Genomic DNA, 19,379 nt, shown 5'->3' on the forward strand with positions numbered 1-19,379 from the left:
GCTGGAAACCCCTGTTCCAGTCTAAGCCAAGTCAGATGATGGAACCTGTAGTGTGGTGTCTTCAGGGTGATGGGTTCCCTTACTTCTATTTTAGGCAATGCGCTTTCAGCTACCCTATACAACACACGAATACAGAACTATCAAAACTCAAATTTATTTCAAACGTTAGGATTTCACAGATCTATTGCGTCTCTTTGGCAAATGCTACCAAAGATATATATATATATTTGCTTTCTTTACCTCTCCAAATTTCCCCCCCCCCTCCCCTGGTTCCCTGAGGCTGCAGGAACTCCGTATTTTAAAAAACACACCGTTTTCTAGAATTGCAAGAAACTTTAGCTGTGGGCAGGGGTGGGATTCTACCAGTTCGGGCGAATGTGTAGCTCCAAAGATCAGACGGGCCCACCCGCCCTATTTTCCTACATGTTCTCAGCTGATTTGCCCTGCGAATCAGCTATTACTCCTTTGAAGAATCCCGTAAGCACATCAACACACAAGCGTGCAAATCGTCCGATCACTGAATTGGTTGTTCAACCAGGAGGATCCCACCACCAGCTGTGGGAGGTGACAGAACATGACTGGCGTTGACAAAGGCCATAGTGAAATGGTCTCCATCTGAGTCTGGCTGACTTTCCCCATGATCTAACATTGGTTTTCCTTGGGCTGGTTCTGCTCCTTCCCCTTTGTTGAGGATCAACTGACAAGCAGGTCCTTTGAACAAGCAATTAGCTACCTCTGTCAGACTAAATTGAAAATATGGTTTAAAAGCAGGCCCACCTGGGAAAAGTTGGGGGTGGGTGGGAATCACTCTGCTTATTCATGCAAGGCAACCAATGGAGGAACACCTGAGAGAACTTGGAAGCTGGTCTCCTAAATTCAAGGCCCTAACTTTTCCGGGGGAGAAAATAACCAGAGGTGCTACTTTAAATATGAAAAAATAGGATTTTTGGATGCCCCGGGCAGTGCTGTGTGACTGGAAATCTCTGTTCAGGTTTAGTGGTTCAGGAGATTAACAGCTGCATCGATGGGAGTTACAGCAAGAGTTCCATAAGGAGACCCTCAAGCATTTCTCCAAAAAAGGAGAAACCTTTTTACCCCCTCTCCACTCAAGAACAGTATTTCTCCCCCAACCACAACTACAAGGATGGAGAGGTTCAGAGTTCCTACTAGGATAAAGGCACTCTTTTCCTGGAATAAGGGGAAAGTAGAACCAAGTGGTGTCTTTTTGTTGAAAGCATCCCAACTCGTATGATGTGCTTATCGACACTGTCCCTCCCCCTGAAGCAGCCTCTCCCTGGAGTGCACTGGCTGGAGGGGATGATGGCTGCAGTCTGCCTACATAACCCCTGAATCTTGACGATGAGATCTCGGAAAGAACAACCAAGAGCCATGAACTAAACGGCTCTTGGTGCCATCCCAATTTGCTCTGATGCTTTAGGCAGAGGACGACATGCGGTGAAAAGCAGGCTTTGCTGCACTTAATAGCAATAGCGCTTAAGACTTATATACCGCTTAGCAGTGCTTTACAGCCCTCTCCAAGCGGTTTAACAGTCAGCCTATTGCCCCCAACAATCTGGGTCCTCATTTTACCCACCTCGGAAGGATGGAAGGCTGAGTCAACCTTGAGCCTGCTGAGATTCGAACTGCGGAACTGCAGTCAGCTGAAGGAGCCTTCAGTGCTGCACTCTAACCACTGCGCCACCGCGGCTCTTAAATTGAAGAGACCTCGCTTCCCAAGAGTTAACGGCACGCATTGCGAGGGATAAAAACTTTTAAAAGGGAAGAATAAATAGCTAAGAATGCAACCGAGGCGAAGTCCCAAAACCCACAGAACCGGCTAAAAATTCCAAGTGATTTCAACGATCGAGAAAAGCAAGGAAAAACAGCTAGCAAAAGCAAAAAGGGTAAGTTAAACAGATTTGCAGACACTGATTCTTTTTCCTCTTTTAAGGGTGGGAAGGCTGGTCTCCGTTCGATACAATGCTTTGGATTTCAACAAAATTCCAGCATTCAGAAAGAGTATCTTTATCTCATCTAATTTTCTTTTCGGAAGAAACTTTGAAAAGTTTTTTTTCCCCCTTCCCCCACAGAAGGGCAGTCTTCAAAACCTGGCCCCCAAAAAGCTTCAGACAGCGAGCGCCCCCAGAGGGTTCCTGGTGGGACCGCAGGAGAAAATTGTCAGCTCTGTTGGTCCTTGACAAGCAAGACGGTGTGCTGCCCTCCGGCTGTCACGGAGAGAACTCTGCGGTTCTCCAGCTGCTGGCCAGACATCTGAACAGGGCTCCAGACATCCTCTTCATCTCCTGTGGCAAGCTGGAGGTTTGACCCCATGCCCCAGGCAAAGGCGTGACCTATGGAGAGGTAAAGCATGAAGATCGAAAACACCGAGCAGCCATATCCTATCCAACTAAGACATGCAGAGATGATTTTGGGGGGTTACCATATTTTTCAGAGTATAAGACGCACCAGAGTATAAGATGCACCAAGATTTTGAAGAGGTAATTTTTTAAAAAAAAAAAAGTTTTGCACTCTGCAGATCTCCCAAACCCTCTGCATGTCCATTTTCGTGAAGGGGTGGGGTTTCGGGAGCCCAAAAATGCTGTATTCAGTGTATAACAGTGGTAGTCAACATGGTCCCTACCACCCACTAGTGGGCGTTCCAGCTTTCATGGTGGGCGGTAGGGGTTTGCTGTAACTCTGCTTTATAAATTTTATAAAGTAAAGTTACTTCCCTACTTTATAAATCACCATCACTGTGGAACCGGTGGGTGGTTAGAAAATTTTACTACTAACAGAGATACAAAAGTGGGCGGTAGGTATAAAAAGGTTGACTAGCCCTGGTGTATAAGATGCACCCAGATTTTCACCCTCTTTTTTTGGGGGGGGGGGGAGGTGCTTCTTATAATCTGAAAAATACGGTAATTCCTGCCTGCATGTGAGAAATTGAAAATCAGGCTTGTCAGATGTTACATCTTTTCTATCCTGCTCTACGGAGCGGAGAGTTGGTCTCTGACAGAAAGACATTAGAAGCATTTGAAATGTGGATTTACAGGCGGCTGTTACGTATAAATTGGGTGGACAAAATCAGAAATGAGGTGATACGCCACCTATTTTACATATTGATGTATTAAATTATTATATTTTATCCTACAACTACTGTATTTTACCTTACTCTTATTTTAAATTGCTTGTGTAAGATTTTATTGGTCATACATGTTTGAACCTTGTGCTTCGATAGGGCCTACAGGCTAATCAATAAAACTAATCTAATCTATTTAGCAACAGGAAGTTTGGGTTTAATTGTGGTCGTAAGTCGAGGACTACCTGTATACACTTGCCTTTGAGAAAAGGCAAGAGGCAAATGTAGCCCTTAAAAATAAACCAAGTCTTATTGCAAGGACTAAAACAGGGATGGGTAACCGTTTACATCACTGCATGCCAACCTGTGTGCCGGAAAAAGCATGCAAAACCATCCTGCCTGGACCACACGGCCTCGCTGGCCTTCGCGAACCCGGAAATGCCGAAACCCAGAAGAGCAGCATTCCGATGCACATGCGCACGCCAGCACCCAAACTTCCAGTTTCCACCACAGAACTGCACCCGATGAACAGCTGGCCATCGCGCATGCACGCAAGGGAAACCCGGACGTTTGGGTGCCGGAGCGCCAGAATGCTATCAACACTCTCTCGCGCACAAAGGCCAGCTGACCGACCCAAAAACACAGGAGAGGAGCCAGCAAGGCCATATGTCCCGCACGGGATGGCTCTGTGTGCTGCTTCCGGCATGCGTGCCATAAGGGACTAGAAAGTAGACACAATTTCCATGCAAAGTTTCAGACGCAACCCCCAGCTCTCCTTATTTGCTCAGACTCACCATCTTCTGTCACGGCAAAGCCAACTCGTTCCCCGCAGGCCACCGAAGTTGATTTGGGCAAATCAGGGACAGTGGTAGGAGAGCTCTTCTCATCAACTTCTTTTCCCAGGCCCAACATCCCATAGTCTGCACGCCCAAGACTATACACAGTGCCTGTTGGAAGGAGGGAACCATCGAAGAGAGAAAGAAAGAGGTCTTGTTAAGAAGAGTTACACAGGTCTCTATGATACAAACTCTTTAAAGATGACCAGCAATCGTGGCATCCGGATTTGTATATAACTGCGATGGCCAACCTATGGCACGTGTGCCAGAGGTGGCACGCAGAGCCGTCTCTGTGGGCACGCATGCCATTGCCAGCTGCTGTTCGCAAGCACTGGAGTGCTGGAAAATGGCCCGAAAATAATGTAAAGAAAGCTGGTTTCCAGGCCGTTTTCCAGCCATTTGGGGGGGGGGGGGGCAAAAACGGCCTGAAAATGGCACGAAAAATGGCTTGAAAATGGCCCAAAAACCAGCCAAAAAATTGGCATGCGCACACCGGCCAGCTGGTCTTGGGGTTTCCAGTGCTCCAGCGTGTGTACAAGCACATAGATTCTGGTTTGGGCACACGGCGCTGAACAGGTTTGCCATCACTGGTATATAAGTTCCCTTCAACCCCCCCCCCCCCCAAATGAACAGAGATTCATGTAAAGAAAGAAATCAACCCAACGCAACTCTGCCCACAGTCTGGAGTTCGACCCTGATGGGGCTCAAGGTTGACTCAGCTCCCCATCCTTCCCAGGTGGGTAAAATGAGGAGCCAGATTGTGGTGGGGGCAGGAGGCTGACTCCGTTAACCGCTAAGAGGGGGGGGGGCTGTAAAATGCTACAAAGCTATATATAAGTCTAAGTGCTACTGTTCTTCTCGGTGATGCCTGACCAGGGCAGAGCGATGACCAACTGCTTCCCATGAATCTACTCTTCCAGGTGACCCACCTTCGGAATCCAGACAGACAGTGTGATGCTGCCCACCAGAGAATCCAACCCACGACCGGGTGGAATTCTTAAATGCTGTCAAGATCTTTGGAGAATAATAAGTGGTAATTTCTTGGGAGCCTGGGAGGGACAGAAAAGCAAATGGTAGATTAATGGAGATGAATGCAGTAACAGCAGCCCATTACCGTTTTGAGGCCATTTCGCTACAAGTGATTAGAAACTACATATCGTATCTCTTAAAGCATAGCAATTAAAAGTATTGAGGCGGACAAGAGACAATGGAAGAATGATTTCTTTTATGTTGCTGTTCTGATTTAATACAAATATACAAATACAATAGCAGAGTTGGAAGGGACCTTGGAGGTCTTCTAGTCCAACCCCGCCTAGGCAGGAAACCCTATACCATTTCAGACAAATGACTATCCAACATCTTCTTAAAGTCTTCCAGTGTTTGGGGCTTTCACAACTTCTGGAGGCAAGTTGCTCCACTGATTAGTTGTTCTAACTGTCAGGAAATTTCTCCTCAGTTCTAAGTTGCTTCTCTCCTGAATTAGTTTCCACCCATTGCTTCTTGTTCTACCGTCAGGTGCTTTGTAGAATAGTTTTGACTCCCTCTTCTTTGTGGCAGCCCCTGAGATATTGGAACACTGTTATCATGTCTTCCCATATGCTTCTTTTCATTAAACTAGACATACCCAGTTCCTGTAACCTTCTTCATATGTTTTAGTCTCCAGTCCCCTAATCATCTTCGTTGCGCTTCACTGAAATCTTTCTAGAGTCTCCGCATCTTTTCTACATCGTGATGACCAAAACTGGATGCAATATTCCAAGTGTGGCCTTACCCAGGCATTATAAAGTGGTATTAACACTTCACGTGATCTTGATTCTATCCCTGTTTTGCAGCCTAGAAGCAAAGTCTCGGTCCCTGCAAAACCTCTTTTATTTACACGACTGTGAATTCCTTTCATTCACGGTCAGCAAAGCTTAGCAAAGCCTTTCAGAGGAAGATTTATCAACACGAACCTTATCTCGTTTGGAGACCTGCCAGATAACTAGTTTCCAAAGGCAGAGCAAGACAAAACTTGGCACAGAGTCTCTTATAGTCACAAACAGAACTTTCCACTCTTGAAACGACTGAAGAAATGAATTGTTTCCTGCAAAAGCCCACTCCCGTTCGCTCCTCTTTTGTTTCCTATGGGGGGGGGGAGGCAATCACCTCCAAGGTGTAGCTTTACTCCTGCTTTCTTAGTCGTTCTTTTCTTCTGGCAGCTCTGCCCATGCGTACACTAGGAACAGGCTCCAGCTGTTCTTCTGCCTCACTGCTGTCTAACTCCCTCTCTGCCTCCGACGCAGAGCCCTCGTCTGAGCTTTCCTCAACCCCTAGGACTGGCCCATGTTGCTCCCCAACCTCCTCGCTGTCCGACTCTGCTGACAGCTTTGCCGGTGGACCACAACAAAAGCTCCATCTTATCCTGAGGGCCCTGATTATATCTCAAGTCCTATGATGAACATCAACTCACCCAACTGGTAATAATTGGAGAGGCCAAACCCAACCACGTGTCCCTCCTGCGTGATAGCAATGGTAGAGTAAGAGCCACAAAAGACGTCTCTGATGTTGCCTTTGGTCTTACAGCCTCTCTGCTTTATGGTGACCGCCTGGGGGAGCAACAGTCGCTCTGGTGGAAGAATGGAAAGATATTTAGGAAGAATCAGCTCAATATGCATGCATTATATTTAATTACAAGGGACAGGGTGGCTCAGCGGCTAAGACGCTGAGCTTGTTGATCAGAGAGGTCGGCAGTTCTGCGGTTCAAATCCCTAGCGCCCTGTAACAGAGTGAGCTCCCATTACTTGTCCCAGCTTCTGCCAACTTAGCAGTTCGAAAGCATGTAAAAAATGCAAGTAGAAAAATAGGAGCCACCTTTGGTGGGAAGGTAACAGGGCTCTGTGCGCCTTCGGCATTTAGTTATGCTGGCTACATGACTACAGAGACGTCTTCGGACAGCGCTGGCTCTTCGGCTTTGAAACAGAGATGAGCACTGCCCCCTAGAGTCAGGAACAACTAGCACATATGTGCGAGGGGAACCTTTACCTTTATATTTGATTAAGGATGGATTTCTGGTGCTTAGATACCACTTGCATGGCTAACCACAAAAAATATGTATTGTAATCACATTCAGCGAAGGCAAAAACAAACAGGACAAATTCAGTAGATAAAATTGGTCCATCCAATCAAATAAACTGCTGCTGAACCAAACACTACACCAGAGGAATTAAAATTAAATTCAATGCTGAACTCACCCAAGCCCCGTCTTCCTCCTCGGACCACAAAAATTTGGGGCACACGTCCCAGCTGACCATTGTCTCCACATCCACAGGTAAAAAGGTTGCCAGTATTGGACACTAAAGCCAAATGGTGGCTCCCTAAAAAGAGAACAAGTTGCTTCACAGATGGCTCAAAAAATCCCCCCCCCTCAACATTCTAATGCTGAGGAATGGGGATGTAATTCAGATGAGATACTGATATGTATGTATGTATGTATGTATGTACGTGCGTACGTGCGTACACACACATATACATATACATATACATACACACACACATATATATATATGTGTGTATGTTACACATATATATATGTAAATATGGAATCTGACTTTTCATGAAGAACTCCATTATGACTCAGAAAGAGAGCTTTCTCAGGTGGATTGGAACAAAATCTATATTTCAGAAGTTAAAGAATTGATTCAGATGTGTTTTCTATCATTTTTTGCAAGCGTTTTCTTACTGTAAAAATGAGAAGTTGGAGCAGTATGGCCTCGTGTGGTGTAGACTTAATAATAGCTTAAAATATAGGAGTGGTATTACATGGTCCTTTTCAAAGATGATTTTGAAAACTATTATTTATACATTTATGACTACCTTTTTTCCGGCTACTAATACTACCACTGTTGTGCTATTTCTATCTTTGCATGCACTAATAACATAAAATTGATTTTTTTTTAAAAAAATATCTTTCCCTCCCCACTTCTGTCAAGGGGCAATGTTGAGTTAGAAAGTTTTGGCCTGCCAGAGGATCTGGAGAGCAGATTCGGGACAGTGAGGAGGTCGGGGAGGAACATGGGCCAGTCCTGGAGTCTGGGGAAGGCTCAGAGGAGGGCTCTGTGTTGGAGGCAGAGATGGGGCCAGGGCCATATGACAATTATCAGCTGCCTTCAGAGTCAGACATCAGTGGGGCAGAAGAACAGCTGGAGCCTGTTCCCAGTGTGCGCATGCACAGAGCTGCCAGGAGAAGGGAACAGCTAAGGAACAAGGGCCGACTCCAGAGTAAAGGCACAGGTGGACGGTGAATGGCCCCTCCCATAGGGAATAAAGAGGAGCGAAAGGGGAGTGGAGTTTGCAGGAGACAATTAGTTCAATTCATTAGGGTGAAGATCTGTTCCTGACCTTGCCAAGTAATTGCTGCTACAGCATGGCATTTACAAGATATCGGCCTGGCAGCTCTCCAAGCCCAATAAAGGCCTGTAGTTGTGAAATCTCTTGAAAGACTGTTGGCTGGGACTTTGCTGGAGAGGAATTCCCTTTAAACTAAATAAAAGGGGTTTTATCGGGAAGAGGAGTCGGCTCCGTGCTTTTGAGAAGCTTAGGTCATAACAGATTTCTATCCTTTTTGGAATTCAAAGCATGGGGGAAATCCTGCCTTTAAAAAAACAACAACTTTGCTCAGTGGAAGTTAAATCCAGTTTATCAGTTATCCAACAGACTATCAACCCAAGCATCAGCCATTGACTAGGTTCATGAATTTACTAAGCGAATTCAGCTGATTTAGCTGAAGCTAAGTCACCCATGAGAGTTGCACATCGCCTGTGAAACAGAGGTTTAGGTTTATTAGATGTATATGCCGCACTTCTCCCAAGGACTCAGGGTGGCATACAACATTAAAAGAAACACATAATACAAAAGTTTTTTTTAAAAAAAAGAATATCCCAAACCCAATTAAAATTGCCAATGACATTTTTTTTAAAAAAAATTCAAATTAAAGTTAACAGTGATCAATAATTTATTTTGTTTTGTTCAGGCCAGGCTGGCTTGCTGGAAAAGCCAACTTTTTAGGGTGCGTCGGAAGGACCGGAGGTCGGGGATTATACGAAGCTCCAGGGGCAGCTGACAGACCAACATGACTTGCTTGCTTTGCAAACCTGGGTTTTCAAAAACTTGTTTGGTGAGAAGCACCACTATAGCCAGCGTCACTCACCAGAGGCAATTTTAACAACCGGGACATCCAACTGTAGTTCTACTGGGAATAAGCTGCCATTGATAGACTCCAAATTCTCTTCGCCTTTCAGAGGGGCTAGTAAACCAATGACGCCATTTTCATCCTAAAGAAGATGCAGACGTATGAGAGAAAGAGCCAATGGGGGAAGCCAAAAAAGGAAGCCAAACACGACAGCTTTTCTCCCAAGCAAAACAAGACAACGTACCCGGAAAGCACCCCAAATGAAGACATGTCCATCTTCTGTCAACGCTGCCGTGTGGCTGTCCCCCGCTGACACCTGCACCACCTTCTCCTTCAGATCCACCAAGCCCGGCACAGCGTCAGACCCTTCCTCTGAAGTGTCCCTCCCCAGGGCCCCCTCGTCATTGCAGCCAAAAGTATAGATCTGGAAGAAGTGTAATTTAAGCACTCTATAAACACAGCACAATGTTCCACAGCACTGGGCCAGCAACTCCCGGCTCTGGAGCTGCATGTGGCTCTTTCGTCCCTCTGCTGCGGCTCCCTGTTGCTCAAAATATGCTTCACAACCAACAATGTGTGACACCTACTGGCACGTGATTTATTGAGCTTTTCAACCCCCGGTAGGCCAACCATGGTTAAATCCAAGAAAAGTAAAGTTTCAGAAGGAAACAGAATGTTTAATTCAACTACATATACTGGTTTTGTGGCCGCTCAGGAAATAGCCAGGCACAGGAAGGATTTTGTGGCTCCCAGTGTTTTCTCTTCTATGGGAAATAGGTCCAATTGGCTCTTTGGAGTGTTTAAGGTTGACGCCCTCCGTTTTATAGGAAACCAAGGTATGCTTGGACTCACCTTGCCTGTTTCGCTCAGACACACTGTATGAACCCCGCCTGCCTCAGCTTGGATAATTTTCTCAGGGAGCTGCACCACGGCGGGCCTCTTCCGTGCCAGCACATCTGGTCCAAGGCCCAGCTGTCCGAGATCACCTTGTCCCAGGGTCAACACCAATCCTGGCTCACTTTGGTGGGAGCAATGGCTAACTGGATAAGAGCAGGAGGAAGGAACGTGAAAAAGAAAGCAACCTATCATAACCCAATTGGAGAGGGGTTTTTTGTTTTTTTTTAAATAGTATGCATTGAATTTTCCAACATTTAAAAGACAAAACACAAATGTACACTTATAACAGCTTTTTCATATCGGTATCCCTATCTTTTGTAACCATCCTATTTACCAAAATTTCTATCTCAATTTCACTAGCCTAAGTTATATCCTTATTTAAATTATGATATCAAATCAGTATCATATATTTCTTATATCTTTTACTTTCTATATATTATACTTTAACATTTTATACCCTAAGTTTTACATTTACTCTCAAGCCAGGAATACCATCCATTCCAAATTTGATAGTCCTCGGTTCCTTCCCTCTCCAATTGGAGAGTTTAAAATTCCAGACTTGGATATTTAAGTCGGATGTTTCCTAAGCCAAGAGCAGCATCTTCTAACAGGTCATCCTCAACCTATGACCTTTCATTCAGTGACTGATGGAAGTTACAACGGCACTGAAAAACGGGACTTATGACTTATGGCTTCACCCTTACAACCACTGCAGCATCCCCATGGCCACATGATCAAAAATTCAGTCACTTGGCGCTGCGAGAATCGTATTTGCCCAGAATTGGAAATTAAATAAGTTACCAACAGAGGAAGAGATAATATAAAAAATACTAGATTGTGCAGAGATGAACAGGTTGACACTGAAAATAAAGAATAAAGAGGAATCGGTGTACTTCAAGACATGGGGAAGCTTTTATGATTGGCTAGAGAAAGGAAGCTAGAAAAGAAAGTAAGGAGAAGATACAGAATCCAGATCAGAGGTGGGTTCCTACCAGTTCGCACCTATTCGGTAGAACCGGTTCGTCAAATCTACTGAACCGGTTAGAAGAGGTTCCACCAGTGGACCTGGAAAGCAGGCCACACCTACAGAAGAGGTTCCAAAAAATTTTGAAACCCACCACTGCTACACACACACACACACACACACACACAGACTGACACAGAGAGAGAGAGAAAGAAAAGAAGAAATAAATAAATAAATAAAGAAAAAAAAGAAAAAGAGAGAGAGAGAGAGATGAAAAAAAGATAAAGGGAGAGAGAGAGAGAGAGAGAGAGAAAACCCATGGCCGGCAAGCCACTCCCACCAGGTCACATGGCCAGCAAGCCACTCCCACAAAGGAGGCCACACCCACAGAGTAGGTTCCAAAAATTTTTGAAACCCACCACTGATCCAGATGATGCACTATTAAATGAGAAAGAGGGCGAAGAGGGGGAAAACAGAAAAAAAAAAACTAAATATACAAGTATATATTCAAGAGCGAGATATAAAGCGGGGGGGGTGGAACATAGGATTGCTGGCTGTAGAATTCTGGAAGTTGAACTCTATGCACCTTCAAGCAGCTAAATTGAGAAACACTGGATCAAAGAAACATGTTGACATCAATCATCGTTAACAAGGATTTGGTAAACAACAAGAACTTTATGGTAAGATTGAAATGTTTGTTGCTGAAGCACTGAAAGCACTTGGATCTGAGCGATATTCCCAGCAAGGGGCATCTCACCTTTTGTCCGTTTCGCTTTTAAAATGTCACCTTTTTCTAATGCCCGTTTCCTTGGCATGTTTCTTTAAAGCTGCAGGACAGAAGAGGGGGAGGGGGAGGAGAACATACCTCCTCAGTGAAAGAAATCTCAATATGTTAACATCAAAACAAATTTCATTACAGTAGACGGTAGAGTGGCCAAGAAGAAAATAGTAATACAATTCAATATAATGCAAATGTAAAACAATGTAATGTGTAGGAATCTACGTGTGTGTGTGTGTTCCAGCATAACTCTGGAATGCCTCAAGCAATTTCAGCCAAACTTGGTACACAGATGACTTACTCTCTGGAAACAAATACTGTGGGGGGTAAGACATCCCTAACACCCCTCGGTGTGGGTGGGTATGTCTGTGTGTCTGTGTTCCAGCATAACTCTGGAATGCCTGGGCCGCTGAACTGAAAAGGAATGAATTATATCTATAGTGTCAAATTACAGTACTTTTGACAGTGATAGTGTGGATTTTGGATGAAAGGCTTGTTAAGATACAGCCTGTTGTGCCTTAAATTGACTTCTACTGTACAGCACAGTGGAGTTGCCATGGTAACGGCTTACAGTACTCCACAAGGAGGCTCCCTCGGGTAAGGGAGATTTGTTCCAGGCAATGCTGGGTTATCAGCTAGTAATAGATAAAAAACAAGTGAAGAAACCTTTACATTTAAAAAGATGCAATCACTGGATGAACCTAAAAACACGTCAAAACACTTACCTGTAGCATCTAATACCTTTTTATTTTTTTTATTTTATCACTTATTTTATTCTACAGGTAGTCCTCAACTTATGACCGCAATTGACTAAGCAAGACATTCCTTAAGTGAGTTTTACCCCATTTTACGACCTTTCTTGCCACAGTTGTTACATGAATCGCTGTGGTTGTTAAGTTAATCACACAGTTGTTAAGTGAATCTGGCTTCCCCCATTGCCTTTGCTTGTCAGAAGTCCAAAAAGGTGATCACAAGACACCCCCCCCCCAGGCACTGCAACCGTCATATGATTTTGATCATGTGACCATGGGGATGCTGCAACAATCATTAAGTGTGAGAAACAGTCGTAAGTCACATTTTGTCAATGCCGTTGTAACTTTGAATGTTCACTAAATGAACTGTTGTAAGTCAAGGACTACCTGTATTTTATTGGGCTCTTAACTTTTGCCCGTTGAGAACTTTATTTACACTGTTTCATGTAAAAAAGATAAGTTAGGATTAAAACGTCTTAAATAAAACTTGCATCTTTCAATTAGTAGAGAACAAAGAAGGATGTTTTTAACAGCAGCTGTATAAATACAATTGAGTTTACTACCTATATCAGTGATGGCGAACCTTCTTGGCACCAAGCGCCCAAAATGGAATGTACGTACATGTGTGCCTCAGCGCCGAAAACCCATAGATCAGTTGGCGGGTGCGCAGATGTCTGTTTTTGGCCATTTTTTTGCTGTTTTCGGGTCATTTTTGACCTTTTTTCAGACTGTTTTTGGCCTGAAAATGACCCAAAAATGGGGTCTTTGGGCTGTTTGGGGGGCTGTTTTCAGGCCATTTTCCAGTGCTAGAGCATCTGCGAAGGCCAGCTGTGCATGTGCACGCCAGAAACCAGAAGAGCAGCTGGCGCACATGCCATAGGTTTGCCATCACGGACTTAGATCCTAATAGAAGTGTTGTTATCTAGTAGCACCCTATAAATTTTAAACGCTGCTGCAAAGAAGCTTGGCAACACTCGATGTAATAAAATAATTACTGTCAGAAAGCAGTTAAATCAAATTAAATTGGCTTGAGTGATAAAAGAATTGAAAATATCACTATAAAATTGGCCATGAAAGCCGTATTTAATTTGATTTTTTTTTTTTCAATTTAGACACTGCCTGACTCCAAACTGATTCCGGATAGTGTGTAATAAAGTCAAACCAAACAAAGAAAAATGCAACATAATAAAATTATTACAGAAAAGTGATAAAGAACAAGAATTTATGGCGAGTCCTGCTAACAATATCCACACCCACAAGCAAACATAAAACTCGTCCCAATTATCGTAACCCAAGACCAGCCAGGACTGAAATGGGTCTGCGCGAATCACCTTAAGAGACAGGAGGGAGAGAAGCAACCTAGATAAAGGTTAAACAGATGAGTTGGAAGGAACCTTGTAGGTCATCTAGCCAACCCCCTGCCCAAGCAGGAGACCCTACACTCGTGATGGTAAACCTATGGCACGCAGTGCTCTCTCTGTGGGCACGCAGGTCGTCACCCCAGTTCAGCTCCACTGCGCATGTGTGCCCACCTCCCACCAGCCAGCTAGTGTTCAGGTGTCTGCTGCGCATACGCAAGCGGAGGAGTTGAAGTTCTCAACTTTTAAAGCTGCCAAGTTGGGAGACCTCCCCCCACTCCTCTATACAGCAGCAGTGATTTTTTCCAACTTGGCCATTTCTAGACAGGTTGAATTCTGGTTGAAGTCAGCACAGAGATGAAAGAAAGAAAGAAAGAAAGAAAGAAAGAAAGAAAGAAAGAAAGAAAGAAAGAAAGAAAGAAGGGAGGGAGGGAGGGAGGGAGGGAGGGAGGGAGGGAGGGAGGGAGGAAGAAAGAAAGAGAGAAAGAGAGAGAGAGAAAGAAAGGGAGAAAGAAAGAAAGAAAGAAAGAAAGAAAGAAAGAAAGAAAGGGAGAAAGAAAGAGAGAAAGAAAGGGAGAAAGAAAGGGAGAAAGAAAGAGAGAAAGAAAGAAAGAAAGAAAGAAAGAAAGGGAGAAAGAAAGGGAGAAAGAAAGGGAGAAAGAAAGGGAGAAAGAAAGAAAGAGAGAGGGAGGATGGAAAGAGAAAGAAAGATGGAGGAAAGAGAGTGAAAGAAAGAGTAAAGGGAGAAAGAAAGAAAGAAAGAAAGAAAGAAAGAAAGAAAGAGTAAAGAAAGAAAGGAGGAAGGAAGGAAAGAGAAAGAAAGAGGAAGGAAAGAGAAAGAATGAAAGAGGGAGGAAAGAAAGATGGAGGAAAGAATGAAAGAAAGAGTAGAGAGAGAAAGAAAGAGGGAGTAAAGAGAGAAAGAAAGAAAGGAGGAAAGAAGGAAAGAGAGAAAGGAGGAAAGAGAAAGAAAAAGGAAGGAAAGAGAAAGAATGAAAGAGGGAGGAAAGAGAGAAAAAGAGAAAGCTCATATGTGAGGGAGGGTGGAGAGTGTGGGGGCAGGGCTGTGTACGCATGCGCGGGGGTCACATGTGGGGGAGCTGCACACACATGCCCGGGCACATGTAGGGGGGCGCGTATGTATGGAACCTCTCTCCATGCAACCAGTCCTGAGTGCCCAAAAGGTTTGGGGGGATGGTGCTATTGCTAACCAGGATGTATGCTGCGTAAGGGTTTACTGGTGTAACCAACCACTTTGACTTGTAGCCAGAAAGAGACAGGTAACCAGCGCAGCTTGCAAAGGTGGGTATGGTCCATTGACTCATTCTGTCTGCCACTAAATGTTTTATTTCCCCCCCACCCCCATGTGTCCAGCAGCAAGAAACAGCAAGTGACATTCTGAAGATGAGAGCACCCTGCTTGCGTAAAGAGAAAGAAACATGGCCATCGTGTCTTAACACCAAAATTGCCAAGGGACAGAAGCCACTTCCGTAGACAAAGGCTTCCCTTGTTTTTACACCTCCCGAGGCTGTTTGCAAAGAGCCCTGGAATATAGTAAAGCATTGTTACTTTTGCACACACCCACACAGGATCACAACTGCAGTGTGCGGCTGCCCTTAGGGCCACCTGTTCAGTCCTCTCAGAATACTGGCTACGCTTGGAAAAACTTACAGACTCTTCGAATCATAAAATAAAAGGAAGATCAGAATATCATTTGGAAATGCTTACCCTCAAACTCATCTCGTTACAGGCGTGTTCGGCATACAATCACTCATTCATACATAGGGTGGATAAAAATGGATTTTTTTTTAAAGAAAAAATCCAGGTTTTTTTATTTAATTTAGATTTTTTTTTACTTAAATCATATATTTTTTTATCAAATTTATTTTAATAAAATGAGTTTGGAGTAATTTAAAAGTTTTCTATTTATGATACATTAATAATTTAGTTTATTCGGCGTGAAATGAAGCTTAGCTATGTCGCATGAGGCTGTGTATTCTGCAATATTGGGACTGCCGGTGAGAGGTGCCGCTGCTACGGGACAGAGATGACAGTTGCTCTTAAACAACTAGGATTTAAATCGAGTTGATTTAAATCAATACTTTTCACTGATTTAAATCGTGGTTTAAAATGTGATTTAAATAGACTTGATTTAAATCAAATCCACCCTGCTCACACCCGCTAGCTCTTGAGTGTGATTTCCCACACTTAAGTCACTTTCAACTGGAGCTCCAGCCCTTGTGCTAGTCATTCCCGACTCTAGAGGGCGATGCTCATCTCCATTTCAAAGCCGAAGAGCCAGAGCTGTCCGGAGATGTCTCCATGGTCATGTGGCTGGCATGAGTAAACATTGAAGGCGCACAGAACACTGTTACCTTCCCACCAATGGTGAATTCCTACCGGTAATGGTACTGAACTGGTAATGGTTTGGTGGCATCCTGTTTTTTGCTTCTGCACATGCGCAGAACATTTTTTATCATACTGCACATGCACACACGCGCCCATGAGCAAACCGACAGTAGGGACTGCTGGAACCCACCCCTACTTCCCACCAAAGGTGGTTCCTATTTTTCTACTTGCATTTTTACATGCTTTAGAACTGCTAGGTTGGCAGAAGATGGGACAAGTAATGGGAGCTCACTCCATTACACAGCGCTAGGGTTCAAACCACCAAACTTTCTGATGAACAAGCTCAGCCAAGTGCTTTAACGACCCTATAAAAGGATGCAAGGAAGATAAATCCTTCCATTCCCCACTATCCCATCAGAGCTGAAGAAGCTTCTTGGATGAGAAGCGAAACATCTTCAAAAGAAAAAAGTCCAGTTGCCTAGTGGTAGGAGTACCAGTAATTAAAATAGCATTTATTAAATTATCCTCTTATAATAAAGGGGGGAAGGGTTGATGAATAATCTAAATAATCTTAATGGGGGGGGGGAATCAATGAACTGAGGAATTTGGAGATCCCTGCTCTAGGGAATCATCAGGCCTGAGAGGGGGGTGCAGCCGGTACATTGTTCCGGGGCCCATGGAGCTCAAAGGGAGCCCATGAAGGGGAATTTAAAAAAAGATTTTGTTACAAAACCAATTTTTTAAAAAGAAAAACAATATTGGATATATACTCCATACTCTATACTTTGTGTGCATAGCAAAACTGCCTTGCAGCCTTGTTTGACATAACCTTTATGAATATGAAACTCAGTGAAGTTATTTATGCAATTACGCATAGATTAGGCCTCCTCCGAGTTCCATCTGCCGGTCAATGTCGATTGGCAACCACGCGGAGGAGAGCCTTCTCGGTGGCAGCTCCGACCCTATGGAACGATCTCCCCGTGGAGATTCGTACCCTCACCACCCTCCAGACCTTCCGCATAGCCCTTAAAATCTGGCTGTCCCGTCAGGCCTGGGGTTAAAGACCCCAACCCACCCGAATTGTATGAATGTTGTGCTTTTAATGATGTACTGTCTTATGTGTTAATTTGTTTGTCCTCCCTTCCTTCCGAATTGTGAGCCGCCCTGAGTCCCCCCAGGGAAAAGGGCGGCATATAAATAAACTACTCATACTCATACTCAATTTATTGAATTTTAATTTCATTACTTATTAATTTAAGTTTGCAAGTTTCATTTCCCTTATGAATATATTTTCTCTTTCATTTCCGTTTATGAATGGTTATGAAACCTCAAAATTCTGGAGCTCAAAAATGCCAGAAAAAACAGAAACGTGTATCTCCATGTGTAGGTGAAGGGGGCCATGTTAGTCTTGTTCCAGCACTTAATAATCCTCTCCCTGGGAGTCATAGAAGCCCCTGATCAACCCCTCTAAAGCAGGGGTCTCCAAACTTGCTCTCCCAGGATTCCCCAGCCAGCATGGCCAGCTGAGGAATTCTGGGAGTTGAAGTTCTCAACTTTTAAAGCTGCCAAGTTGGGAGACCTTCTCACTCCTCTCTACAGCAGTGTTTTTTTTTTCCAACTTGGCCGTTTCTAGACAGGCTGAATTCTGGTTGAAGTCCGCACAGAGAAGGAAGGAAGGAAGGAAGGAAGGAAGGAAGGAAGGAAGGAGGGAGGGAGGGAGGGAAAGAAAGGAGGAAGGAAGGAAAGAGAAAGAAAGAAAGAAAGATGGAGGAAAGAGAGTGAAAGAGAGAAAGAAAGAAAGAAAGAAGAGGGAGGAAGTAAAGAGAGAAAGAAAGATGGAGGAAAGAGAGAAAGGAGGAAGGAAAGAGAAAGAAAAGAAAGAATGAAAGAGGGAGGAAAGAGAGAGAGAAAGGAAAGAGAAAAAGAGGGAGGAGAGAAAGAGTAAAGAGAGAAAGAAAGATGGAGGAAAGGGAGAGAGAGAAAAAGGGAAGAAAGAGAAAGAGGGAGGAAAGAGAGAGAGAGAAAGGAAGGAAAGAGAAAAAGAGAGGGAGGAGAGAAAGGGAGAAAGAAAGGGGGAAGGACAGAAAAGAAAGGGAAAAAAAGAAAAAGAAAGAAAGGCCTATCAGATAAGCCTGCCCGTCTTTCCGCTCATTCATATTGTAAAATAAGGAATCAAACAGGAACCCTTTCCTAAGTCGCATGGAATTTCTACATCCCCACCACCGCCACGGCTTTCCCGTAACTGTCAAGGAAGCCGCCTGCTTTTTGAATTTCCCGCCTGGGCCTTCCTTCCCGAGAAAGAAGGGAGGGCGGAGAGAGGGAGGCCGAGCAAGCGGTCACCCACGCGCCGGACTCCGCCGCGGCGGCCCCTTTCCCTTTCGCGGCGCTGCCTCGGAGCGCGTTCGCTCCCCCCCTCCCCCCTCCGATTAGAACGCGAAGTTGATACTTGGCGTTCCATCCTTAGAACGTTCGCCTGCAGCACTTTCCCTGGAACCACGTGGGCCGGGACTGGGCCCTTTTGCAACTTGAGTGATCGGTGGATTTGGGGGTGGTGGGGGTTTGAAGGGAAGGAGGGGGGGATATTACCTCTCCCCCCCCTCCAGTCTTGCCTGACGTGTTTCCCCCGCTCCCCTCGCCCCCGCCGTCTCCCCCCCCCCCAATCAACTCACCTCCGTTCTTTACCTATTCGTCGCCTCCACTTGTAAGTCGGGCCAAGCTTTTCTCTCTCTCTCTCTTTCTCCACTTCCCCCCTCCCTTTTCCCCGGCCTGATCCGGAGGTGCATGCGCACTAGGCGCAGAGGCCACATTGGCCGTGAAAGAGGAGAAGCGCCCCCTACCGTCTGAAATTTAAATTCAGGTCCATTGAGCAAGCGAAGTTATCTCTTAGATCTCGTTGGACATATTTTCCAAAATAGACTGCTAAGTTTTCTTCTAATTAACTGCAATTAGCATGCAGGGTGCAGAATTTCACAAGGATAAAATGCGCCACCAGTGTGGTAACTTAAAAGATATTTAAAACAACGCACAGTTTGCTGCGTACAACACTGTAGCTTCTAAACCCCGTTTAGTTTACTGATTTAAAAATAAAAATATAAATGTGTGCGGGGGGGGGGGGAGAGATGCGGCTGGCTTCTCTCTATTCGTTCTTCGCAGTTCTTTGCCATCGTGGTTTCTTCGCTTTGGGATAAAAGTGGGCTTC

The 19,379-nt window shown here is 44.7% G+C and overlaps 1 protein-coding gene across 2 annotated transcripts; it reads right to left on the reverse strand.

The window, feature by feature from the left end:
* Nucleotides 1-1,941: 1,941 nt before the first annotated feature.
* On the reverse strand, nt 1,942-18,955 carry RCC1 (regulator of chromosome condensation 1). Of its 2 annotated transcripts, none has more exons than XM_032228588.1 (10): nt 18,863-18,955; nt 11,701-11,770; nt 9,935-10,122; nt 9,327-9,506; nt 9,101-9,224; nt 7,146-7,268; nt 6,365-6,520; nt 4,845-4,964; nt 3,874-4,026; nt 1,942-2,351 (listed from the first exon to the last, which is right to left on the reverse strand). In XM_032228588.1, the coding sequence occupies exons 2-10, from the start codon at nt 11,756-11,758 to the stop codon at nt 2,179-2,181; spliced, it is 1,275 nt and encodes a 424-aa protein (XP_032084479.1). In that variant the 5' UTR covers nt 11,759-11,770; nt 18,863-18,955; the 3' UTR covers nt 1,942-2,178. The 2 variants fall into 2 exon arrangements, with proteins under 2 accessions (XP_032084479.1, XP_032084478.1); XM_032228587.1 differs by having other exon boundaries at nt 18,850-18,948.
* Nucleotides 18,956-19,379: the final 424 nt, after the last annotated feature.

Source organism: Thamnophis elegans, chromosome 12, assembly GCF_009769535.1.
Source record: "Thamnophis elegans isolate rThaEle1 chromosome 12, rThaEle1.pri, whole genome shotgun sequence".
Taxonomy (NCBI): domain Eukaryota; kingdom Metazoa; phylum Chordata; class Lepidosauria; order Squamata; family Colubridae; genus Thamnophis; species Thamnophis elegans.

Excerpts from the sequence above, each read along its gene's own strand:
- RCC1 (XM_032228588.1), bottom strand. The coding sequence starts at position 11,758 with ATGCCAAGGAAACGGGCATTAGAAAAAGGTGACATTTTAAAAGCGAAA. Across the intron at positions 6,521-7,145 it reads AGGAGGAAGACGGGGCTTGG|AGCGACTGTTGCTCCCCCAG; the intron begins GTGAGTTCAGCA and ends TTCTTCCACCAG. Across the intron at positions 4,965-6,364 it reads CTCCAATTATTACCAGTTGG|GCTCCCAAGAAATTACCACT; the intron begins GTGAGTTGATGT and ends TGTCCCTCCCAG.